Source organism: Monodon monoceros, unplaced genomic scaffold (genome assembly GCF_005190385.1).
Source record: "Monodon monoceros isolate NGI ecotype Baffin Bay Population unplaced genomic scaffold, NGI_Narwhal_1 Super_Scaffold_12, whole genome shotgun sequence".
In the NCBI taxonomy this organism is placed as follows: domain Eukaryota; kingdom Metazoa; phylum Chordata; class Mammalia; order Artiodactyla; family Monodontidae; genus Monodon; species Monodon monoceros.
This window is the reverse complement of record NW_021703768.1, coordinates 126,861,491-126,885,476: the sequence shown is the minus strand read 5'-3', so window position 1 is coordinate 126,885,476 and position 23,986 is coordinate 126,861,491. Positions and strand designations below refer to the sequence as shown.

At 43.5% G+C, this 23,986-nt stretch overlaps 1 protein-coding gene across 1 annotated transcript; it reads right to left on the bottom strand.

The window, feature by feature from the left end:
* Window positions 1–829: 829 nt before the first annotated feature.
* SMIM3 (small integral membrane protein 3) lies at window positions 830–22,462 on the bottom strand. Its single transcript, XM_029219214.1, has 2 exons — window positions 22,198–22,462; window positions 830–2,142 (listed from the first exon to the last, which is right to left on the bottom strand). Exon 2 carries the CDS (start codon window positions 2,129–2,131, stop codon window positions 1,949–1,951), a length of 183 nt encoding a protein of 60 aa, XP_029075047.1. The 5' UTR covers window positions 2,132–2,142; window positions 22,198–22,462; the 3' UTR covers window positions 830–1,948.
* Window positions 22,463–23,986: the final 1,524 nt, after the last annotated feature.

Below are 23,986 nucleotides of genomic sequence, written 5' to 3'. Positions count from 1 at the left end.
CAACTAGATTCCAAACTCAGCTTCCAATGCACGCATCCAATTAGCAAAATCTAAATCACACGTGAATCTCTGGCTAAAGTTTAGTTAGGAAAATGGGAGTTTTTCACATTCAGTATAGTTTTTCACTTTCTAGCCTCTGCCACCCAGGAAGGCATATTAGAAAACAACAACAACAAAATTGGAATAGATGCTGAGCAAACCAATCAGAATCTTGTCACATATATCTATCCCCCTTTGACCATTTTCTCCGAAACCTTCCTCTCTTACCTCTATACTACATTCTATTCCTGGAAAGAGTTGTCTGTTCCCACTGTCTCCAATTCCTAACCCCCCATCCTTCCTTTGCTCACAGAGTATGAATGCATCCCTCTCATAATCAGTTCACATCACATGACATTTTCCGTCTCCTTGCTTTGTCATTCCCCCCCTCTTCCCCTTCCACTCCTCTTTAGCATTCTACCAGTTCTGCATTAGTACCTCACTCCTCCCAGTCTAATTATGCAGATAATCCCCCCAAACATAATCCCAGCTATAAAATCTTTCCCAGGTTTCCAACTGCATCCTGAAAGTACCCACCTGAATATAACAAGCACCTCAAACTCAACATGTTAAACTCGATACTAAAGTCATCTCACTTCCAAAATCTGTTCTCCCTCCTGCATTCTATGTCTGTGTAAACTGCACAACTATTCACCCACTTCCTGAAGTTGATTTGATTGTCCTCTTTCCCTTTCTATTCCTATATTCAATCTGTCCCTAAGACCATAAATTCAGTGGAATCCTCTTACTGAGTTTAATAGGTGCTCTTTAAAGAAAGACTTCAGACATGCTCATTCTAGCACTTTATTGGAAATTAGTTAGGTACATCAGTGAAATCAGATCAACCTAAAAGCATCATTTTCACACAATAATATCCCGATAATCTGTGCTATCTTCTTACATAATTTAACAAATCCCCAGATGCTCCTTATTTCGGTCAAAGAGCTTGAGTGGTCCAGAAATCTCTCTATACATATAAATATAAATTGTAGCATTTAAAATGAACATCACTGTTTGAGTTAGTTCCAAAGGTGCTGGGAACATCTCGTACCTTGGAATGGTTGCAGTGCTGGTGGGAGGGGATGAAGGGAGTACACATTATGCGGTGGACCTAATTACAGCAGGAGCTGGGGCAGAGGGGCACACAGGGGACGGGACGGGTGCTGGGTATCCTGAAAGCTGGCCAGGGAACTCAGCCACCCTGCATCTGCCAACACTGCTTGAGCGTCAAAGCTATAGGACGCTAATGCAGAAAGAAGCCCATCGCCCCAGCTCCCTGGGCATTGCCAAGAAATGTCAGAGCCCCTCCAAACTGCAGATTCCGGTGTCCTGGAAAGATCCACCCATCTCCCTCCCCCTGACATGCTCAATTCCCTCCCAAATTAGACAACTCAAGGGAGTGGCACCTCAAAGAAAAGAATGTTGAGCCACATGCTGTTGGTCCCTTGGAATGATGACAGGGTGCCTTTGCTTGCCTTCATCTTAGGGGCACTGGGGAAGACTGCTCTGCCCCAGTGTCTCCCTCACCACCTTGAAGACCCTCATCAGTGGCTAGGGTCTTTGGTTCTTCAAAGCTTCTCAGCATTCAGCAGTAACACCTGTGTATCTACTCACCAACAGCTTTAACCTCCACTAGGTCATTGGTTCTCACAACCCCATGAGGTAGGACGGGCAGGAATCATGATCCCCATTTGGAAAATAAGGAGTCTGGAACTCATAGAATTAGGTCCCTTGACCAAACTCACACCACTGGCCAGTGGCAGAATCAAAACCAGAACTCAGGTCTCCTCACATATCGAGCTCCAGTGTCCATGCTCCAAAGTCCCTCCTGCGGCTCTTCTGAGAAAGGGAAAGCAGCTGGGGGCAGGGACACTGTCCTCATCCGTCACCTGCCCCTCTTGGGAGGTTCTCAGACGGCCCTATCGAGGACAGGATGAGTCCGCATGCGATAGATGATGACCGCAGTGGCCGGGCACAGCAACAAGGAGGTCATGATGACAATGGTGGCCAGGATGATGAGGACAATGACCCAGATGTCCAGGATGTGCTTGGGGAGCACGACTTCCATGGGGACCTGGCTGACGGCATCCATGCTGCTTCACTCTGCAACAGGCAGGAAAGAGGAATTCACCATTTTGTACCACAGGAGTCAGAAGGTAGGTCACTTACCAGCTGCTGTGTACTCGTTAATGTTGCCTGATCAATAATAGTAACGGCCTCATTTACTGTGGGCTTCCTATGTGCCGGGCCCTATCCTAAGCACTTTACGTGTATTAACTCACTTAGTCCTCACTTCAACCACCAACCCTTTGCGGTAGGGACTATTATTGCCATGCTTTTTTATTTCTTGGCCTTTATCTTCAGTTATTTCCATTTTGGAGATGAAGACTCTAAAGCCTTAAAAGATGTAGATGTAGTTAATTTCCCCAAGGAAGCAAAGCCAGGTGGGTGGGACTCCAGAGTCTTCATGTTTAACTATTAAACTATCATACCACCAGTCTGTTCCCTCATCTGTAAAATGGGAAATTCATTGTTTTTGGTCCCGCACCCCTTCTCCCTTTCTCCTGGTAACAGGTCCTCCTCTTTTCTGAAGAACCTACCCTTTCTGTGTGGTTTAGTTAGGACACACACCTGAGCACAGGGAAGCACATGTGACCTAGGCTTGGCCATTACAAATCTCCATAGCCTCAATTCAGGAATAGGCAAGTGATCCAGGCTAGGTCAACCAAAGCCCTCCCAGGGCTTTTATTCACAAACTATTGGGAAAGATGATTCTTTCTGCTGGGATTGCTAAACTGAAAGGATATGAGTCTGGAAAGGATGGGCATGGGGCTATCTTGCCCACATGTGACAGCATGTCCTAGAGATGGAAAGAGAAGTGGAGTCCTGACAACCTCATTTGAGTACCTGAACCCAGCCAGTCTGACACCATCTGCAACCTCGGACAGCCCAGATATATAAGCGAATAATCCTCTAGTTTTGCTAAAGCCAGTGTCAGTTTGGTTTCTCTCACTTGCAGTTAAAAGAGTTCTGATGGATAAAGATGTAAATCAGTTGTTCCCAAACTTTTTCGATTCACAGCACCTTCAGTAATTTTCTCACAGCACTCTAGGCCAAAAGAAATACCTAGCAGTTCCATTTATTACGTAGTTAGGTTCAATTTAATAAACATTTATGTCCTAACAAATGAGTAGCTGTTTGAAAATATAATACACAGAAATTGAAAGAAAAAATTTGTATTTCATTCTTAGCCAGTTACTTACGGCATGTGTGCGACTGTGAGGCATTGCACAACTTTTCAAACTTTGGAGTCAGATGGGACGGTGCCGTGCTCACTTCCTATTCCACATTCATTTGTGTGCTGTGCTTGCAGTATCATGGCAACTGCTAAAACTCAGCATCACAAAATATAGCATCACCAAAAGGAATGTAGTATGATTAATGTTAGACTGTAAATTATCTTGAACTAGTAGTTTGCCCAACGTCTGAGAGTTGTCAAATATCAATATTCCTGTCAAAAATTTTAAAGATCCCACAGCTCCCAGACACACACTTTTCCAATGAGTTCACTGCGGCTCCCCAGGGCTCAGCGCACAACCCGGGAACCACAGGTGCAACGTGTTCCCTGCCCAGAAGTCACAAGGCCGGAATAAACAATCTCCTACAGTTCCTTCTAGATCAAAGATTTATAATTCTGTGATTCAAGGTCCCAGGCAAAATCCCCAATTCCAGTTCTATTTCCTGCTTTTACCTAAATCAATAGCTTTTCCTTTTTAATGCCTTTGGCTCCATGCCCACTGTGGCCACATTAAGTAATTTTACTGATTACCATACCCAAGGTACAGTCTCCAAGATATGCATACATACTAGGGTGTTTGTTTCTGCGCTGTCTGCTATAGCAACCAACACAACGGAAGTATCCATAAATAGTAGAGTGTATCCATATAATGGAACACCAGGCAACAATTTTCATTCATTTGTTTAACAAATACACAGTGCTTGCTACACACCATGCACGGTTCCAAGTGTGTTACAAATATTAACTTATTTAATAGTTATTATCAAAAAGAATGATGATCTGTAGTGAGCTCTAAAATAGTCCTAAGTGGGGAAAAAAATAAAGTGCAGGATAATGTGTATAGGATAACTCCTTTGGTTCAGATTTTGTAGAATTAAGTAGATAGACAGGTGAGGATATATAAAAGTAAAATCATTTATAAGCAGAATCCGAAGAAAATGTTAATAGTGATTACCTTTGGGAGTTGGACTAGGAGTGGGAAAAGTTCCTGCTTTTCATTCTTCATTTTTTTTTTATACTGTTGAGTTTTATAAACATGAGCATGTCTTACTTTTAATTTTTTTCAAGTCAACCGGTTGATGGAAAAATGGGCTTTTTTGTTTTTGTTTTTTCTTTATTAAAAAAGACTAAATACACACACATACAATTTTCAAGCCAAATAAAATTAAAGTATGAGACTAGATTAGTGGTCACCAAATGCCATATACCGTGCTAAGTGAGAACCACCTAAGGACAGTTTAAAAAACGTTGCTTCGAGGTCCCATCACAGACTTACTGAATTAGACTCCAGAGGGGCCTCCCCCACTCTCATTTCCCAGGTGATTTGAATGTGCAGCCCGCTTTGGGAATCCCTGATCTCTAAGGCCTCTACCACTCTTCCTAGCTCCATGATTTGGGAACTGATTCCTCCGTGCTCTGTAGCCAGTCTAAGTCAGATGCGGGCACATTCTAGGATGGAGGAGAAGCCTCTAGCGAGGCTCTCAGGGCCACAGGATTATAAGGCAGGGGGCCTGCCCCGGAGGAAGAGGCACAGGCTGGCCCTGCCTCAGCCTCAGAAACATGGTCACTTTCTCCAAGGTCTAAGGCACAGAAGCGTGAGTCACAGGAGACGCACACTGTTAAAGAGGGACAGGGGTGGGGAAAATCATTCGTTGTGGTCTCCTGATTACATCAATAGCTAGCTTGCCTTGGGCCAACAGAACCACACAAAAGCCCTTTCCGGTAAACCCATTAACATCAAACAGTCTCTGTAACTCCAAATGCCAGGAACACATAATCTCCCTGGCTGATTTTCATAAGGAAAACCTGTCATTTACGGGAACTCAGGCTTCAGGGCTCATCCACAACCAAAAACCACTGAAGCTAGAACTAGCCTTGTTTCACAGGTGGCAAAATTGAAGCCCAAAGGTCTTCCCCCACCTTCAAGCCCACCCGCTTCCACAATGATCACTCAAAGACATAAATCTGATCAGATCACTGGCCCTAATTAAAACAAAACAGAACAAATCGATGAATAAATGAAACTTTGTCTGTAACCTGTATTCCAGACTGTACCACTATTACTTTTTCACACATGAAATTGTTTAAAACCCAGTCACAAAAACAGATAAAATTGGAGCTCCTCTAGACTGCTGGGGAGTGCTCAGCGAGAGGGGTTTGGGGTCCTATCCAGTAAGCAGAGCTGAATCCTTAGAGGCCCTAAGCACTAGAGATTAGGGTGCCCACCCCCTTCACATATATAATTCAAACTCAAATCAATACTAAACCATAACACCAAAATGTACATGTTATAATGAAATTAAAGTCATTTTTTTCTTCTAACCGAAAAGATCTGAGAACATAACTTTTCTCAGTTATTTTTCTTGTGTCCCCACTTAGCACAGCCTGCTCACTTGGTACAGCACAGCTGTTCAGCTGCTCCTTGACCCCTTGGGCTCCTCAGAACACAGATTGAAAGTCACAAGCTGTGATGTTCTCCAAGGGCCCTTCAGGGCTCTAAGGCTGGCCATACACGTGGCCAGGAGTCAGAGAGCACAGGGAGCTCCCTCTCCCTGTTTCAACCCTCTCAGTCCTCCAGCGTGTTCTCTGATGAGCTGTTCCCTCCCATGTAACAGAGGTTCCAGTAACTTCCACCTTTCCCCACTGTGAAAGAAAAGATATTTTCCCCCAAATGAGAACTACACAAACCATACGTTCAGCACCATTAATGGCATGCTAGAAGAATTGGCTTGAGAAAAAGCAGGACTCGCTGACTTCTGTTTGACCTCATCTGGCATCTGGGTGACTGGCTCCTTGTGAGGGCATAAAACTGTTTCTTGGTACATCTAATGAATAACTATAGATCAATATGCTTATTGTTTGCTTTGCAGATATATTACTTGTGATTTCTAATGAATACGTCAAGTTGGGATATGGCACAAGCCATTCATGTCACAAATGTAACCTTATCATTGATAAAAATATAATGTTTTTATGACCACGGAAGGTAAACCAGCAGTCAGGCCTAAATTCTTGTTACTTCAAACTGGTATACTTTATCTATTTACCTCGTTAATAAATAATAAACTTTAACATATGTTCGATGTGTTTGTCTAAGAAACTATGTTAAAGTCACCCTGAGCTGACAGACAAAGGAGCCACTGGCTCCATCAGCCACTGACACCATCTAGGCCCTACACCACCTGCCCTGTGACCTGGAGACATCATGGCTCCACTTTAGACCATGAGTTTAAGCAATGGAAAAGTTAAGAATCCCAAAATGACTATTTTGTATCCATTAATAAGGCTAAGTGTAAGGGCAAAAAAAGAAAAAATGGTAGTTCCTCCAAAGGAGGAAAACACTGTACCTTCTGCAAAAGTGGGAAATTCATCCCATCTATCAAGTAGTCTGTTTGGTCCAGTCTAGGAAGGAAAGCAGAGGTTCCCTGCTGCCTGCTTCAGAAACATCAAATTTTACTTTTGGGACCATTTTTCTTAAGTAACTGAAAGTTCTTTTACAAAAAAAAAAAGAATCCTTCCAGTCAGTTCTACCATATGGCAAATTTTCTAGTGCCAACAAAAAAATATACATTTCATAAATTAAAATTTCCTACAAGTCAGGAGTTTTAGAATAACCAAATTCAAAGTGACTAATCTGTGCTATCTATCTACCTTTCAATTATGAGACTCACTCCCCAACAAATAACTTTCACCTCTCTGACAGAGCACTAATAGTTTTTGGTTGAGCACTCTCAGGACTAGTAACTGTCTAGGGTGTTCATTCATTCATTCACTTGTTAAGTACTTGCTATATACAAGACACTCTCTTAGGAGTTACTATTATTTACTCAAAAGACATGACTCTTTTAATTCCAAGGAGCACAAAGAAGTTAAGTATCCCTCCCCTTAAACACAGAATTACACAAGCCAGCATGTGTTTAACAAATACCAACTGCTAAGGACTGTGCTAGGCCTTGTCCCATACATTAATTTATTTAAACTTCACAGTAATCCTGTGCAGGATATATTATTTTACAGATGTGGAAACTAAATCTGACAGAGGTTAACTGGCTTGTGATCATAAAATTAGTAAACGGGATTCAAACTCAGGTCTCCTGACCCTGTATTCACCACTATGTACAGCTACCTCCAAAGCACCCACACAGACCCAGGAGTATGAACAGGGAGATGCCAGATCCATAGCTCTCTTTTAAGCCCAGGTCAGACTATTACTGTTTTTGGTCAAAGGGCATTCTAGATTTAGAGAATTAAGAAAAGGTATGCACAGAAATAGAGCAAACAATCCTAAAATGTGTATGGAACCAACAAAAGATCCTGAGTTGCAAAGCAATCTGGAGAGAGAACAAAGCTGGAAGCATCATGCTCCCTGATTTCAAACTATATTACAAAGCCACAGTAATCACAAAAACATGGTATTGGCATAAAAACAAACAGATCAGAGAGCCCAGAACAGAATAAGACCACACATATACAGTCAATTGATTTACTACAGAGGGGGCAAGAATACACAATGGGGAAAGGACAGTCTCTTTAACAAATGGCATTGAGAAAACTAGGCAGCCACATGCAAAAGAATGAAATTAGATTACTATCTTACAACATGCATAAAAATTAACTCATACTGGATTAAACACCTGAAACCATAAAACTCCTAGAAGAAAACATAGACAGTAAACTCCTGTACATTTGTCTTGGGAAGGATCCTTCGGATCTGACTCCAAAGGCAAGGGCATCAGAAGCAAAAATAAACAATAAAAAAACTACATTAAACTAAAAAGCTTCTGCACAGCAAAGGAAACTATCAACAAAATAAAAAGGCAACCTATTGAATGGGAGAAAATATTTGCAAAGCATATATCCAGTAAGGGGTTAACATTCAAAATATATAAAGAACTCATACAACGCAACAACAACAACAAAAATCTGATTTAAAAAATGGGCAGAGGATCTGAATAGACATTTTTCCAAAGAAGACAAACAGGTGGCTAACAGACACATGAAAATATGCTCAACATCACAACTCATCAGGGAAATGCAAATCAAAACCGCAATGAGATATCACCTCAACCTGTTAGAATGGCTATTACAAAAAAGACAAGAAATAAGTGTGGGCAAGGATGTAGAGAAAAGGGCACCTTTGTACACTGTTGGTGGGAATGTAAATTGGTGCGACCACTATGGAAAACAGTATGGAGCTTCCTCAAAAAATTAAAAATAGAACTACCATATGATCCAACAATTCCACTTCTGGGTATTTAGCCAAAGAAAACAAAAACACCAATTTGAAAAGATATATGCAGCCCTATGTTCATTGCAGCATTATTTTTAATAGCCAAGATATGGAAACAAACTAACTGTCCATCAATGGATGAATGGATAAAGAAGGGGAGGTGTATATACACAATGGAATACTACTCAGCCATAAAAAGAATGAAATCTTGCCGTTTGTGACAATGTGGATGGACCTTGAGGGTATTATGCTAAGTGAAATAAGCCAGTCAGAGAAAGACAAATACCATTTCATTTCATTTATATGCAAAATATGAAAAAACAAATGAACAAACAAAACTAGACTAAACCAAACCAATAGATACAGAGAAGAGATTGGTGGTTGCCAGAGGGAAGAAGTGTCAGAGAGTGGGTAAAATGGGTGCAAGGGGTCAAGAGGTACAAACTTCTAGTTACAAAATAAATAAGTTGTGGGGATGTAATATACCGCACGATAACTATAGTCCAGAGTATTGTATTGCATATTTGAAAAGTGATAAGAGAATAAATCTTAAAAAACCTCTCATCACAAGAAAAAAATTTGTAACTTTGGTGACTAGATGGTAACTAGAATTATTGTGATGATTATTTCACAGCATATACAAATTTTGAATCATGTACACCTGAAATTAATATAATATCATATGCTAATTACACCTCAGTTTAAAAAAAGAGAGATGCAATCTACAAAGATCAGGACTTCCACTTCTGTTAACGACAAACTAGATAATTTCGACCAATCTTCTTACTGAGGACTGGAAAAATTAGGCCCCCCAAAAATCTGCTCAAAGGCACTAAGAAGTAGCAAAATAATGAAGAATTACCAGGCTAAGATCTGGAAGAAGACAGAAATTCAGGGAGGTGAGCCTGGCATGTGAAGCAGCATTTCCGTTAGTGGAGGATAGAGGCTAAGCAGTGTTTCTGACAGACTCAAAAGTACAAGACTCCCAAGACAGAGAAAGCAAAACCCCTGCATTTTGAGTTTGGACTTCAAAGAGCACTCTTAGTGCTAAGAGTGAACAAGAAGTATACCAATCCCGGAGACTGCAACCCCAGCTTTGAATCTTCACAGTCCCTGAAATTGAATTAAGTTTGTTCCAGATCACTAGTACCTTCAGGTCCTTGGCAGAAGCAAACTTACATCCTCTCTAGAGGAGATAACATCACAATTCAAACTTTCATTCAAATTTCAAATTTTTTATTCAAATGTCCAATCATGACCAAAAATAAGCAGCAGTGAAAAAAGGCAAGATGCCTAGAATGGAACCGTCAGAAACAACAGACAACAGAAAAAGATTTACAGGGCTTCCCTGGTGGCGCATTGGTTAAGAACCCACCTGGCAATGCAGGGGACACGGGTTCGAGCCCTGGTCCGGGAAGATCCCACATGCCACAGAGCAACTAAGCCTGTGCGCCACAACTACTGAGCCCTCATGCCACAACTACTGAAGCCCACATGCCTAGAGCCTGTGCCCTGCAACAAGAGAAGCCACCACAATGAGAAGCCCGTGAACTGCAATGAAGAATAGCCCCCACTCACCACAACTAGAGAAAGCCCACGCTCAGCAACGAAGACCCAACGCAGCCAAAAAAAAAAAAGAAAAGATTTACAGGGGCTCCAGATATTGGAGTTGTCAGACAGACACACACTTTAAGTAACCTTGATTACTATGTTTGAGGACAAAATAACACAAGATTGAAAATTTTCACAGAGAACTGGAAACTATAAGAAAGAACACAACAGATTTTTGAAAAGAACAAAATAGAAATTCTGGAACTGAAGAAAACAGTTAATTGAAAGAAAAAAACCTCAATGAATGGACTTAACAGCAAATGAAGCATAGCTGAAAAAAGAATTAGTGAAATGGAGGATCAGAGAGAAAATATAATGATGCAGACAAATAAAAGGGTGAAAAATACAGAAAACTGGGTAAGGGGTATAGAGGAAACAGTGACACAATACAACATACACGTAACTGGAGTCCTAGAAAGAGAGAAGAGAGAATGGGGCAGAAACAACATTAGAGAAAGAAAGAACTAAGCTGATGAAAGACATCAATTCACAAACTAAAGAAGCCCCATGAAGTCCTAGCGAGATAAATAAAATGAAATCCATAGTTAGGTGCATTATAGTAAATCTGCTGAAAGCCAGAGACAAAGAGAAAAAAAGATTATCTTCAAATGAAAACCAGTTAGACTGAGAGCTAACTTCTCAACAGAAACAATGTAATCTAGAAAGCAGAATGATTTCTTTAAAGTGAACAAAAATAACTGAAAAGTATTAAGATGAAATAAAATTTCGGATAAAAATACAGGATTTAAATATTCAATAACAGTAAATAAATAGCAGAAGAAACAGAATTAAAGTGTTCTGATTTTCTGGCATTGTCTGGGAAAGGGCAAGATAACCAAATAACATTGGACTTTGTTAAATTAAGGATGTATATTGTAATCTCTAGGGTAGCCATTTAAAAGTAGCAAAAGGGTACATGATTTTCAGAGAAAACAAGAAAAAGGGGGGGAAAACAGAACAGGTGGGACAAATAGAAAGCACATAAAAAGATAGTAAATTTAAACCCAAACTAACAAAAACTATCAGAGCATATAAAAATATAATTTTTTTTTTACAAGAGACACATGGGGATTCAGAAATGTTGAAAGTAAATGGAAACAAAAGAAATACCATCTATCACAAATTTTGGAAGCTAGTAGAGCTATCTTATCATCAGACAAAGTAGACTTTTAGGCAAAAAGTATAACTAGAGATGCCAAAAGATAATATGATTTTTAATTTTAGTATACCTAATCTCAGAATTATAAGGAGAAATGGACAAATTTACAATTATAGTGGGAGAGTTCAACACATCTCTCTCAAATACTGACGGAACAAAAAGATTTTAGAAATCACCTAAGGACACAGAAAACTTCTTAAATTAGTAGTTTTCTACAATATATAATTTCAAGTAGAAAAACTAATTTAAAATAAAAAGTTAACATTTAGACTTTTTCCTCTATGAATAACTATATATTCATTAATGGTATTGGGAGAGAATAACCTGGGGAGTAATTATATTAGAATAAAGGGAAGCATAACGTATTGCATTCAAAAAGCAAGTTCAAAGCAGAGTAGTTTTAGTGTAGGAACAAGTAAGTTTTAGAACTTATTTCATACATTAAGTCATTTGACCTGACTCAGAAAATAGAGAGCTGACTCTAGTATGCTCCAGTTACAACTATAGCTAATAGCTATAGGCTATTTCTGTAAAGCAATGACAGTAAGCAGAATTCTAAGGTGGCTTCCATAATCTCCGTTCCCTGGTGTTACCCTGTGATTAGGTTAGGTCACGTAACAAGGGTGAAGGGATTTTGCAGATGTAATTAAGGTTCTAGAATTGCTTACTTTAAAGTAATGGAAAAGATTACCCTGGGTGGGTCTGACTTAATCAGGTAGAAGTCCTTTAAAAGAGGGCTGAAGCTTTCCCTAGGTCAAAGATACTCTTCTGCTGGCCTTGAGTTGCAAGAAACAAATCTACCCACAGCCTGAAAGAGCTTGCAGGCAGATTCTGCCCTAATGGATCCCCCAGATGACAATGAGGTCTGGCTGACACCTTGACTGAAGCTCTGTAAGGACCCAGCTAAATTGTGCTTGCAATCCTGACCCAAGGAAACTGTGAGATTCTGAATGTATGTCTTAAGCCACAAAATTGTGGTAATTTGTTATGGTAGCAATAGAAAACTAATACAGCAATACTGTATCCTACTGGGTTTGTTCCGTGGAGGTGAAACTTCTACAAAGTAATGGTATTCTAGAAATCTACACAGAATTTAGACACTATCTAGTTTAAACCACATAATCTACCTTCCATTTTACAGATGAAGCGCATGACTTGCCCAGGGTCCCATAGCAAGTTAATGGCAGGACCCAGGGGAGAACTCAGGCCTCCTGATTTGCAGTGCTCTTTTCAATTCCATCACTATCCTGTTTCAGATGGGAGCTGGGAGAAGACGGTGGGGCATTGGGTTGGAGAGAGCAGTGATAGAGAATAAACTAATATAATGAATGAGAACCAGCCAGGCTTCTTTTTTTTTTGTATTGAAGCATAGTTGATTAACATTAACAATGTTAACAATGTTGTGTTAATTTCTGCTATACAGCAAAGTGATTGTTATACATATATATATATTCTTTCTTAAAATATTCTTCTCCATTATGGTTTATCATAGGATACTGAATATAGAGTTCTCTGTGCTATACAGTAGGGCCTTGTTGTTTATTCATTCCATGTATAATAGCTTACATCTGCTAACCCTAACCTCCCTCCCCCAATCCCCTCCCTCTTGGCAACCACAAGTCTGATTTCTATGTCCATGGTCTGTTTCATTTGTGTCATACTTTAGATTCCACATATAAGTGATATCATATAGTATTTGTCTTTCTCTTCTGACTTACTTCACCTAGTATGATAATCTCTAGTTGCATCCATGTTGCTGCAAATGGCATTATTTCATTCTTTTTTTATGGCTGAGTAGTATTCCATTGTATATATGTACCACATTTTCTTTATTCATTCATCCGTCAGTGGACATTTAGGTTGTTTCCCTGTCTTCGCTATTGTGAATAGTGCTGCTATGAACAGAGGGGTGCGTGTATCTTTTGGGATTAAAGTTTTGTGCGGATATATGCCCAGGAGTGGGATTGCTGGATCATATGGTAATTCTATTTTTAGTTTTCTGAGGAACCTCCATACTGCTTTCCATAGTGGCTGGTACAGGCTTCTCGACTGTACCTTTTTTACTATATAAAAACCTAAGGGGACCTTTAGGCCCAGAGCCCTAAACAATTTCCCCAAAGGTGAGGCAGGGAGATAGTTTTCCAGGACCACACACACACAAACACACACACACCAAGAGCAAAGCAAAGCAGTGTCCTGTCAGAAGCACTCATGGATATAGTTCCAGCGTTTGTATTTCATCCCTTTGACTTAAGGTCCAAATGCAGATCAACCCAGTGAAGAACGTAATGACTAAGCCTTGTAACTTATTTATTCCTCACCTTGGGTAAGAACATCAGAGAAGAGAGGGAGAGACAATGGAATCCTACTTGTAGTGGGAGATTCCACCAAATTGGGAAAAAAAAAAGCCAACATGCATAGAGGACAAAAGACTAGGAGAGGAATGGACTTTGCCTGGGTTCCAGCTCTGCCCCAGCACTGATTTTACCCAACACAGCTCCGTTCTCCTCACAGATTGCCTTCCCTCTCTACTCAGTGGTATAGGTACTGAATAAACATTTCTTAAGTCAGCAAAGCCCCAAGCTCCTGTAATCTGGTAAGGTGATGGAAGCTCTTAGAGTAGAGAGAATACTTGGAAACAGCAGGGAATTAGCTCCTAAACACGCAGACTGCAGAGCAGTGTTAGAAGCCCAGTCTTAGAGGCCAGTCGGCTTGGATTTAAACGTGGCTGTACCACTTTCTAGCTCACCTACCTTGTATAAGTTACTTTAACTTCCTAATGCTTCCATTTACTCAGCTGAAAACAAAAACAAAAATGGGAAAGTAATAGTATCTGCCTTGTAGGGTTAGGAGAACTCCATGAGATAATCACATATAGTACTTAGCAGTGTTCTAACAAACAGTAAGCACTCTACAAATGTTCGTCCTATGATTAATAATTCCTGACCATAGGGACTCTCTGCAAATATCCACCCCTTTGGCTAGAGTTTGTTAGCATCCCTAACTTGGACTGTGTCTTTGCTTTATCAACAAAGAAGATAGATGCTTAATCCATATTAACAATTTTTTTAAGGGAACGCTATTTATTATTTTTTTTTATTTTTATTTTTTTGGCTGTGTTGCGTGTTCGTTTCTGTGCGAGGGCTATCTCTAGTTGCGGCGAGCGGGGGCCACTCTTCATCACGGTGCGCGGGCCTCTCACTGTTGCGGCCTCTCGTTGCAGAGCACAAGCTCCAGATACGCAGGCTCAGTAGTTGTGGCTCACGGACCTAGTTGCTCCGCGGTATGTGGAATCTTCCCAGACCAGGGCTCGAACCCGTGTCCCCTGCATTGGCAGGCAGATTCTCAACCACTGTGCCACCAAGGAAGCCCAGCAATTTTTTTTTAATCAACCAGCAGCAGCACTGGTTAAGCTGACCTATTTCTCCAGTCCAAGTATGAAGCTAGTAGAGTAGCAATTCATTCTAATTCAGTAAACATTTATGGCACTGTGATTAACACTGGGGAGTGGGTGTGGAGATAGAGAGAAATACAGTGTTTTCCCTTAGGAGGCAGAGAGAAATACAGTGTTTTCCCTTAGGAGGCTCAGGCTCTTCTGGAGGAAAAGACATGAATTACAATACAAGGCAGAAAAGTGGACTAAAGGTACAAACTACATGCTATCTCCAAGGAGGAAAGAAGTAGAGTACTTGATTTGAATCCTGCTTTCCACCCTTAGAAGTATGACTTTGGACAAGTTATTTAAAAACGCTAAACCTGTCTTCTCATCTTTAAAATAGGGACACTAAAAGCACTGCACTGTAATATCCTATTGCGAGGATAAAGTGAGATAATATGTATGGAGTCCTGGAAAATAACAGATGCTCAAAAAAATATTAATCCTCATGCCTTCATTTTTGTCTAAGTAAAATTGAAGACAAAAAAGGGGGCTTTTGATATGGACTTTGAAGGTAAGTAGGAGTTCAAAAGAAAGAAATATGGGGAAAGGCAAGATCAGTAGAATAAACATCATCAACAAAGCCCAGAGCTGATGAGATACTTGGTGTGTTGGGAGCACATATAGTCCTGGTGGCTTGGGCAAGAAACTTAACCTTTTAAAGCTCCAGTTTCATTTGTAAAATGGGAATAATAATAACTATTAATAGTGACTTCTTCATAGTGATGCCATGGAAGTTGAATGAGCTAATGCACATAAAGCACTTGGACAATGCCTGGTACACAGTAAGGGCTTCATAAATGTTAAGCTGAGCTAGTGAACACAGCTCCCAAACTCACACAAAGTTCAGAGGCTCCACCATTAGTTTGGGCACCATGCCTGCTCTGCGACTGATCTAGGAAACTGTAGTGATAGTTTCATAAACAAACAGCCGTTGATGTCTGTCCCAGCTTTGACCTTCCACCAGAAATGCACACTCTCCACATCTGAACTGCAGCTAACAGTTAACTTTTGAGAGACTGCCAGTGGTTATCCAACCAGTTTTACCACCAAGGAGTTCTCCAAGGAAGAATGCAATAAAAGAAATGACTTCCTGATGGCAGGCAAACTTAATTATGCCGGAGTGGGAGAAAAGGCAGATAGAGGCAGGTGGCTTCCTGCAGGTGTGGCCCTAGTCCGGCACTGCCAGAGCTCTGAGCAGACAGCGCTGATGGTTCCTTTCCACTAGACACGGAGGCCAGGGAGGAGGCAGCCAGAACCAGCTCTGAGTCACTCAGGCTGGAGGCGTCTCTTGAAGCAGCTTGCAGAATGTGAACAATGAGGTAATGGTTCACAGGGGAGTAGACTAGGGGGTTTACCAGCAAGGCCCAGTTTATAGCACCTCTTCCTAAGGCTCTACCCTCTGAAAGAGCTGGTGAGATTGTCAGAAAAGAATGGAGCATTTAGGCCAGACAGAGAGGGCAACTCATGTACCAAGAAGGGACCCCACGGGCCACCTAGTAGCCTGGGGTACCTAGTGACCTGTGTCCCAAGCGCTGTTCCATTTCAAGACCTTTGCGCTTGCTGTTCCCTCTTCTTAAAATGCTCTTGCCGCCGGATCTCTTCAATATCCAGTGTCTCAGTGGCCGTGATCTCAACTTAAATGCCACCTCTTTGGAAAAGCCTTTCCAGACCCACCCTATTAAATTACCATCTTATCCACCAGCCATTCTCTATCTCATACCTTGTTTTATTTTCTTCATAGACTTTTCACAGCCTGAAACTAGCTTGTTTGTTTGCTTGTTTGTTTGTTTTTATTGGCCATCTTTGCCCACTCAAAGTACAGTGCAAGTCCTAGGAGAGTAGATGCATCATCTCTTGTTCTCTGCTGTTCACTTAGTGCCCATCACAGGCTCTGCTCTGGCACACAGTAGTGCCCAATGAATGTGAGATTGACAAAGAAATGAATATGGACAGACTGGGGAACTTTAGATTTGAGCTTAACTCCTAGAACTTAGTTAGTGGGGGAGGTCCAGAAAGGATCCTCATCCCTGTAGAAGTTCAATGACCTTGAAGTCAGAACCTTATCTCTTTTTTTTTTTTTTTGCGGTACGCGGGCCTCTCACTGTTGTGGCCTCCCCCGTTGCGGAGCACAGGCTCCAGACGCGCAGGCTCAGCGGCCATGGCTCACGGGCCCAGCCGCTCCACGGCATGAGGGATCATCCCGGACCAGGGCACGAACCCGTGTCCCCTGCATCGGCAGGCGGACTCTCAACCACTGCGCCACCAGGGAAGCCCCCACAACCTTATCTCTTGAATAAAATAACACCTTCTGACTTGATCTCTGTACACTGAGGAAGGATTATGGGGCCTCTTTCTTTCCCAGTCCACCTTGTACGTGCAAGGCAGAGGAGCACTGGCCTTTCAGAATAATGTCCTCTAGGCTTCCCACCTACTGACTTGCTTGGGCTGGTGAGTCAAATTCAGGTTTTGATTCCCTGTGTTCAGGGGCTGGGCATTGAGGTGGATGTGTAGGGGTTGGGGGGTTACTGCCCGGAGTATGGACTTTTCTCTCTCTGTTCTCCAAAGAGGACAGAGAGGCTGATAAAAGGGAAGGGGATTTCTCACGACAAGTCCAGTGTGAGAAGGCCATCCCAGCTTCACATTTACTCTTGGAAACAGTGTTATGTAATAGTTAGCCTCAAGTATTTACCAACTCAGCAAGGAGTCCATTTCACCAGGGACCTTTGTTCCAAAGAAAGGGGCCAGTGGAAGGACACACAACTATCAAAAATGTGAAATAAAGCAAATCAGAGGACTTTCTCCAATGACCCGAGGTCCCTGAGGAGCACTCTGTTCTCATTTTACTCCAGTTGGCTTCTATCTCCTCCAAAATTCTTAACAGTCTAAAGACTTGTTCCCTGACTGAGTTTCTATCTGCTCTCTGTGGCTGGAAAAATGGAAAAACACCAGGATATTTCAAAGAGATCAGAAAGCAGCCAGAGCTGTTCAAGACTGCACATACCATCTGACCCGGCCAATAACAGAGTCTTAGAAACCAACAGGGAGCCAGCAGAGGAGAAACCCGGGCCAAATCCACAGCATCCTGTTTAAGCCTCTACCATCCATCATTGTTATTTGCCAGTGACTAAGTGCCTGCTGCTGCTGGGCTAACAAAGGAGACCTCCATGAGATCGGCTCTCGGGGGGCTGGGGGGTGGAGGGGTGTCAGTGATAGAGCTGCAAGGGCACCACAGTGGTGCGAATCCCCTGCCAAGCTGTGTGATCCAGAACAAGTCCCTCTGCTGAAGTGGACCTTGCTGTGTATGGTAGGTAGAATAATGACCCCTCAAAGATGTGCATATCCTGGTCCTCAAACCTTAAATATGAACAAGGAAGCATGGCTCAGAGGGAGGAGTCAGGGGAAGAGGCAAAGGGACTCTGCAGCAGTGATTAAAGTTAAGGCCTTTGAGATGGGGAGATTATCCTGGATTACCCAGGTGAACCCGGTCTAATCACATGCGTCCTTAAAAGTGAAGCGGGAGGCAGCAGAGTCAGAGAAAGGACCTGACTGGCTGTTACTTACTCTGAAGATGGAGGAAGGGGGCTATGCGCCAAGGAATGCAGTGGCCTGAGAAGCAGGGAATGGCCGGCCCTCAGCTTGCAGCCAGCAAGAAAACAGTGACCTTGGTCCTACAACCACAGGAACTGAGTTCTGCCAGCAACTCAAATAAGCAGGGAACCAAGTCTCCCCTAAAGACTCCAGAAAGAAACGCAGGCTGAGGATGCCTCGATTTATTCTAGGTAGATCCATACTAGATGTATGATTGCTAGAACTGTAATACAATATATTTGAAGCCATTAAATTTGCGGTAATTTGTTACAGCATTAGAAAACGAATGCAGGGTGTGATCCTCAGTTAAGTCCCTCTTTCAAAGTGAGCTTCAGTTTCCTGTAGGTCAATAGGAGAGGATGGACAAGGTGACCCCTAAGGGGCCAGCTCTCAAAGACTGACTCTGCTCCCCGGAGAGCTCCGCCCCAGGTCAAGATGGTGTGTTGGGGTGAAAACCATTAAAGAAAACATAGAGAAGAGTGAGGGAAAAAGAAGATTAATCTTTAAAAAGCCCCAGGGTGTTTCCTAAGATGCTACCCAGGGCACTCAAAAAGAAAGGTCTCCTGTTTTGCCCCTCGTTACTTCCTTGACCATACATATCCCAGAGGAACGAAGTGGGAAGTCTGAGAGGGCTAGACAGATGCTTCACAATCAATCCGTAGAGGCTGTCCAGAGCACCGTGTTAAGAAGGATTCTCCTGCCCTGTGGAGGTTTGTTGAAAAGTCCTGGGTATCAGTGTCAGCCTGGGGCAGGGAATTAGGAGGAGTGATGTGTGTGACAGATATGTGTCATCGTTAATTGAAACTGATTTGGGGAACCCAGTTGTTTTCTCTGTCTTTCCTTCTCCCTCCTCCATTTCTTTTCCCCTGGTCCTACGTAGTGGGTTATGAGCAATTCACATGCCCAATCAGCCAACCAGGGTCCAAATCAACAAAATAAGGAAGCTGTATCTACACACAACTAAGTAATTTAAAGTCACACAATTTAGTCACTGAATCTGTTTTGCTGTTGTTTCATGTGCCAGGCAATTATAATTCTGACCTGTTGCCCTTCCTTAGTTAAGGCTAAGAGTTGCCCTAAGTCTTAGCCTTTAATCCCAGAGGTACACCACTCTCACTTGAGGTTCACTGTCTGTTTCCCTAGTGAGTTGGAAGGGTACTAGGGTCCGCAGTGATTCACTAGTCCAGTGGCTGCCAAATTCTCACTTAACTCCCCCAGGTCACCCTGTGAGTAAATGGCAGAGGCAAGATCTGAATCCAGATCCCCCCAACTGCAATGAGGTTCAGAGCACGGGCCCTGGAGCCAAACTGCCTGGGTTCAAATTGCAGCTCTGCCACTTACTTCCTGTGTGATCATGCGTGAGTTACTCTCTCTGGATCTCAGTTTCCTCATCTATAAAATGGATGCAGTGATGGTCCCTACCTCAGAGGATTATGGTAAATATCATAGCATTATGTAAAATGCTTAAAATAATGCCTGGCTAATAGCAAGCACTCGATAAATGTCAAGTATGATTATTATTACATTATTCAGCTTACCTGGCCAATCAGGGAGGGGGTCAGCAATGTGTGGTAATACCAACATTTACTCTTATAAAGTGTGAGTGCGAGTACACGTGTGTCTTTGATACCACTGCCAATAGTGGCAGTGTAAGACAATCAAGATAAAGATCCTCTTTCCTTGGAAATATTTCCTGTGTTTTTATGCTTTAATCCACGGAGAAGAAACAGAAGCACTTTTCTTTTTCTTTTCTTTTTTTTTTTGCACTTCATGTATTTATTTGAAACTTTGTACATGTCTCACTAAAGCATTCTAATATTTCGTTAGAGTGTGATAGGCAGTATAGCAGGCACCTCTGTGTAGGGGAACAGAACATCTATTACAAATATACCGTGTTTCACTGAGCTTTCCCCTGGAAGAGCAGACTCTACACTTTCTGGCGGTATTTTTTTTTTTTTAAAGTCCTGTAGGTATTATTTCCTCTAGAATATGTTCTTTTATTTTACCTGATAGTCGACAAGGTGGATCTTTGCGGGGGCCTCTTTTAGAAACGCCACAAGAAGGACCAGGTGCACCCACTACATTCACCAGAATGGTCGGTTACCCATTCTCTAGCTACTGCTAACAAAAATTGCTTGTGACTCATTTTATTCTGAGAAGCACTTTTCTTTAAAAAAAAGGATCAGAATATGGCTGGGAAAGCATCTGAGGCTGTAACTACCTCTTTACCCCCTTGGTCTGGCACCCATGGGCCCAATATGTGACCCAACCACACTTGGTCCCCAGAGTCTCTGATTTGTTTTATGTCTCAAACACCTCACCATGGCTCAGTGATTCTCAGGCTGGGCCAGAGAAAGGGAATCCCCAGACGTTTTATGGGACGGCGGAGCCCACAGCACTGACGCTCTGAGAGGTCAGTGTTTGGAAGATCTGATGGGGCATGAGTTATAACCCCCGTGGCAAGATTCATAACCCCGAGACAGCTGGAAACAGGAGGTCTCGGTTGGAGCAGAGAAACGCTTCTCCTTGGCTGTTTTTGGTTGTTGTTATGACAGAAGTACATGATGTCCTGAGGCTCAGCTGGGCTGTCTCGTATGTGCTCAGAGGATTGCTGCGTGCCCTGAATAACCCCCAAAGCACATCCCCCTTAACCACAGACACCCAACTGTTCCACCTCCACTTCCTCATTTTATAGGTGGGGGAAGCAAGGTCCAGATAGGGAAACCCCTCAAGGTAACTCAGTGTCTCCTGACTCCCCGGGAAAGGTTCACCCAACCCCCAGCCCCACCCTATTCAAGCGTTCACAATCCTTCCGGACTATGGACTATTCACCCACCACACTGGGCCCACAGATCACAGCAGATGGTCAGGGAATCTTTCACCCTTGAATAACTGAGCAGCTCTCAACACTACAGCCTAGAGCTTTGAGGGAATCTATAGACAAATGTGAGACTCGAGCTCCCAGGTGCCAACAAGACTAAAACGAGTCAAGAAGAAACAAGCGGAGCTGCATGCATAAGAGCCCAGCCTGGCCACTGAATCCAAAAAACAACCTTGACAGTTGTATGGTTTTTAACGGTTTACATCTCTCTCTCACTCAGCAGGCAGTATCGAGCGCCGGTTCACCAGACCCTGTGCCAAGCGCTGAGGATGCGAGACAGTCCCTACACTCAAGGGGGTTCAGGGGTGCAAGAGAACCGGCAATTGGAACAACCAAGTCCTAAGCGGCAGGAGGAGGGAGCTTGGGAGGAAGGCTTCTCTCCGAGTTACTTTGCACGTTCCCTTTTCATTTGATCTGTATGCAAAAGGTATTTTCTCCATTTCACAGAGAAACTGCTCGTGACAGACCAGGGCTGGAACCCACCACCCCTGACTCCAAACCCCTGGTGCCCTCCACGCAGGACTTTGAGAAAAGTAAGACAGATAGCCTGCTGCTCTGGGTGGTGCAAAGACCCAAACTGCCAGCACAGCGCCCACAGCGGTGCTCAGGCTGGGGAGCTGAGCCCTGACGCCGCGCCTGGAGAGTAGAGGTAGCAGAGCCTGCTGGAGGAGGGGTCGCGCTCCCCAACCCCGGGCAGGAGCAGGGAAACGCGAGAGAGGCCCGTTTCCGGTGGGGTTGGGAGCCCACCCATCCAAGCTCCGGCCTCCGGGGAGGCCCAAGATCGAGCGCCGAAGGTCTTTGGAACTTAGGGGCGGACAGAAGGAGAAAAGAGAAAAGCAAAAGTGATGAAGGGGGAGAAATGTGGAAGAAAAGCGGGCAGTTGGGAGGGCACTGGGGTAGAGGCAGCACGAGAGCCAGAGTCCCAGGCACTACACTTAATAACCCCACTCACCCTGGATCCGCACAGCTCCTTTGAAAACCCACGGCCCCCGCCGCTGCTGGATCGTGCCAGGTCTGCGAAAAGTTCCTGGGGTGGAGGCAGCTGGAACGCTTCTCCAGGTCTCCTCGGACGGTACGGGTCCTAGCAGTGGGATGCGACCCCTAGCCCTGGGATCTCGGCCCCGAATGTGCCCCGTAGCTCCAAGCCCCGGGCAGGCGGGAGCGCGCAGCAGTGGCCGGGACGCGCGGCTGGGCACGGGGCACGCTCTGCTCGGGTGGCTCTGGAGGCTCTGGAATGCGCGGCCGCCAGGGACCGCCCCCGGAACGCGGGGGCCTCGGCAGCTGCAGCCCGGCTCAACTCCTCCCCCTGCCTCCCCAGCGGGCTGCACAGGAAAGAAGAAACCGAGTCTTGGGGTTCCGAGAGTGCCACTTGTCACGCACTCGCCTTGTGACCTTAGCAATCACTTCTGTCGAGGGTCTCCACTCTCTTGTATTGTAAACAGAGAGAATTGACCTAAAATGTGTCCTCTGTGATCCTTTCCAGCTGTAGTCTTACACATGGGAAAGTCTAGCCCTTTGGTTGGAGTTTGCTTTGGAAGGAGGTTTGAATGGAGGAGCAGAACTCAAAGCTCCTCCTTTGCAGTGTACTGAGCATAGGATCCTTAACAAGAGGCTTCACCTCGCTGACTGTTGCATTCTCTGTAAAATGAGGACAGGAACACCTGTCTCCCAGTCGTGTTGTGAGGACAGGGTTGCGCCTCCTGTTTATTTTGTGATAACAGTGAAATGGCCCAATCTAAGGCCCATTAGAGCTCAGTGTCTGAGAGGCCTCCCAGGCCCTACCATTTCCCCACCCAGCTTCCACAAGGACAGTGCCAACTCTGCAATCTCCTACACACCTCTGTGATCTACCCAGTGAAGGGGACTCCCAGTCCCATCTCGGCACCTACAATATTTAATTCAGTAGCCCAGCGTTCTTCAGTTTTACTATTTTAAAACACAGGAGCTCAGGCCTTGACCATCAGTGCAAACTTGAGGAGTCTTGGAGCCCAGCTGTGTTTCAGTTTCTTCCTTTGCCCAGTAGATATGTACAGTAGGAACCATACTTGCTCAAGACCAAATTTCGTATGGCGTAAGCGCCGGACTTAACCCCTACTCTTTTCTCTGAATCAGGAATGAGGTGAGCAGAAATGATTTCTAAATCATCACTACCAGATGCCAGTTTTTTAGAGGGAAAGCAATGAGGATGAAGGGGACTGACATGAGAAGTTATTTGACGAAAATTCTAGGAATTGTCACTCAACAGCATATTTTAATGAAAAGAGAAGTATGGGATCCTAAAAACAAGTACCACACAATTCTGAGTAGTTTAATACAAAACTATTGACAGGGAAAAATAAAAAGTTAAAGGAGGATAATCTCAACTTAATACAAAATATTCCCTGGTTAGTGGAAGGGGGCAGGGGTTCCTTTGCATGGACAGCTGGTAACTCCATGTGCCCTGTATGAACACTGGCTTCCTTCTTAGAGAATGAAGAGGCCCCGAACAGAGCTAGTTGCAGCCAGGCTTGGTCTGCCTTTCCCATTTGACTGTGTCTCAGTCTCTCTTTCGTAATGATTTGCCCTGGCACCCAAAAGGCAAGCCAGAAGAAGAAATTTGAATATCCTATCGGAGATATCCCACATTACGTCTGGTGTCTCAGCTGGGCTGATTTTACCAAGACAGCTTTGGAAGGGAAGAATAATGGATGCTGTGTTGGGGTAGTAGGAGGGGAAGAATAGCTAATTTCAGCAACAAGCTT

Bases quoted from the DNA above. Each gene is read 5' to 3' on its own strand.
- SMIM3 (XM_029219214.1), bottom strand. From the start codon at position 2,131: ATGGATGCCGTCAGCCAGGTCCCCATGGAAGTCGTGCTCCCCAAGCAC.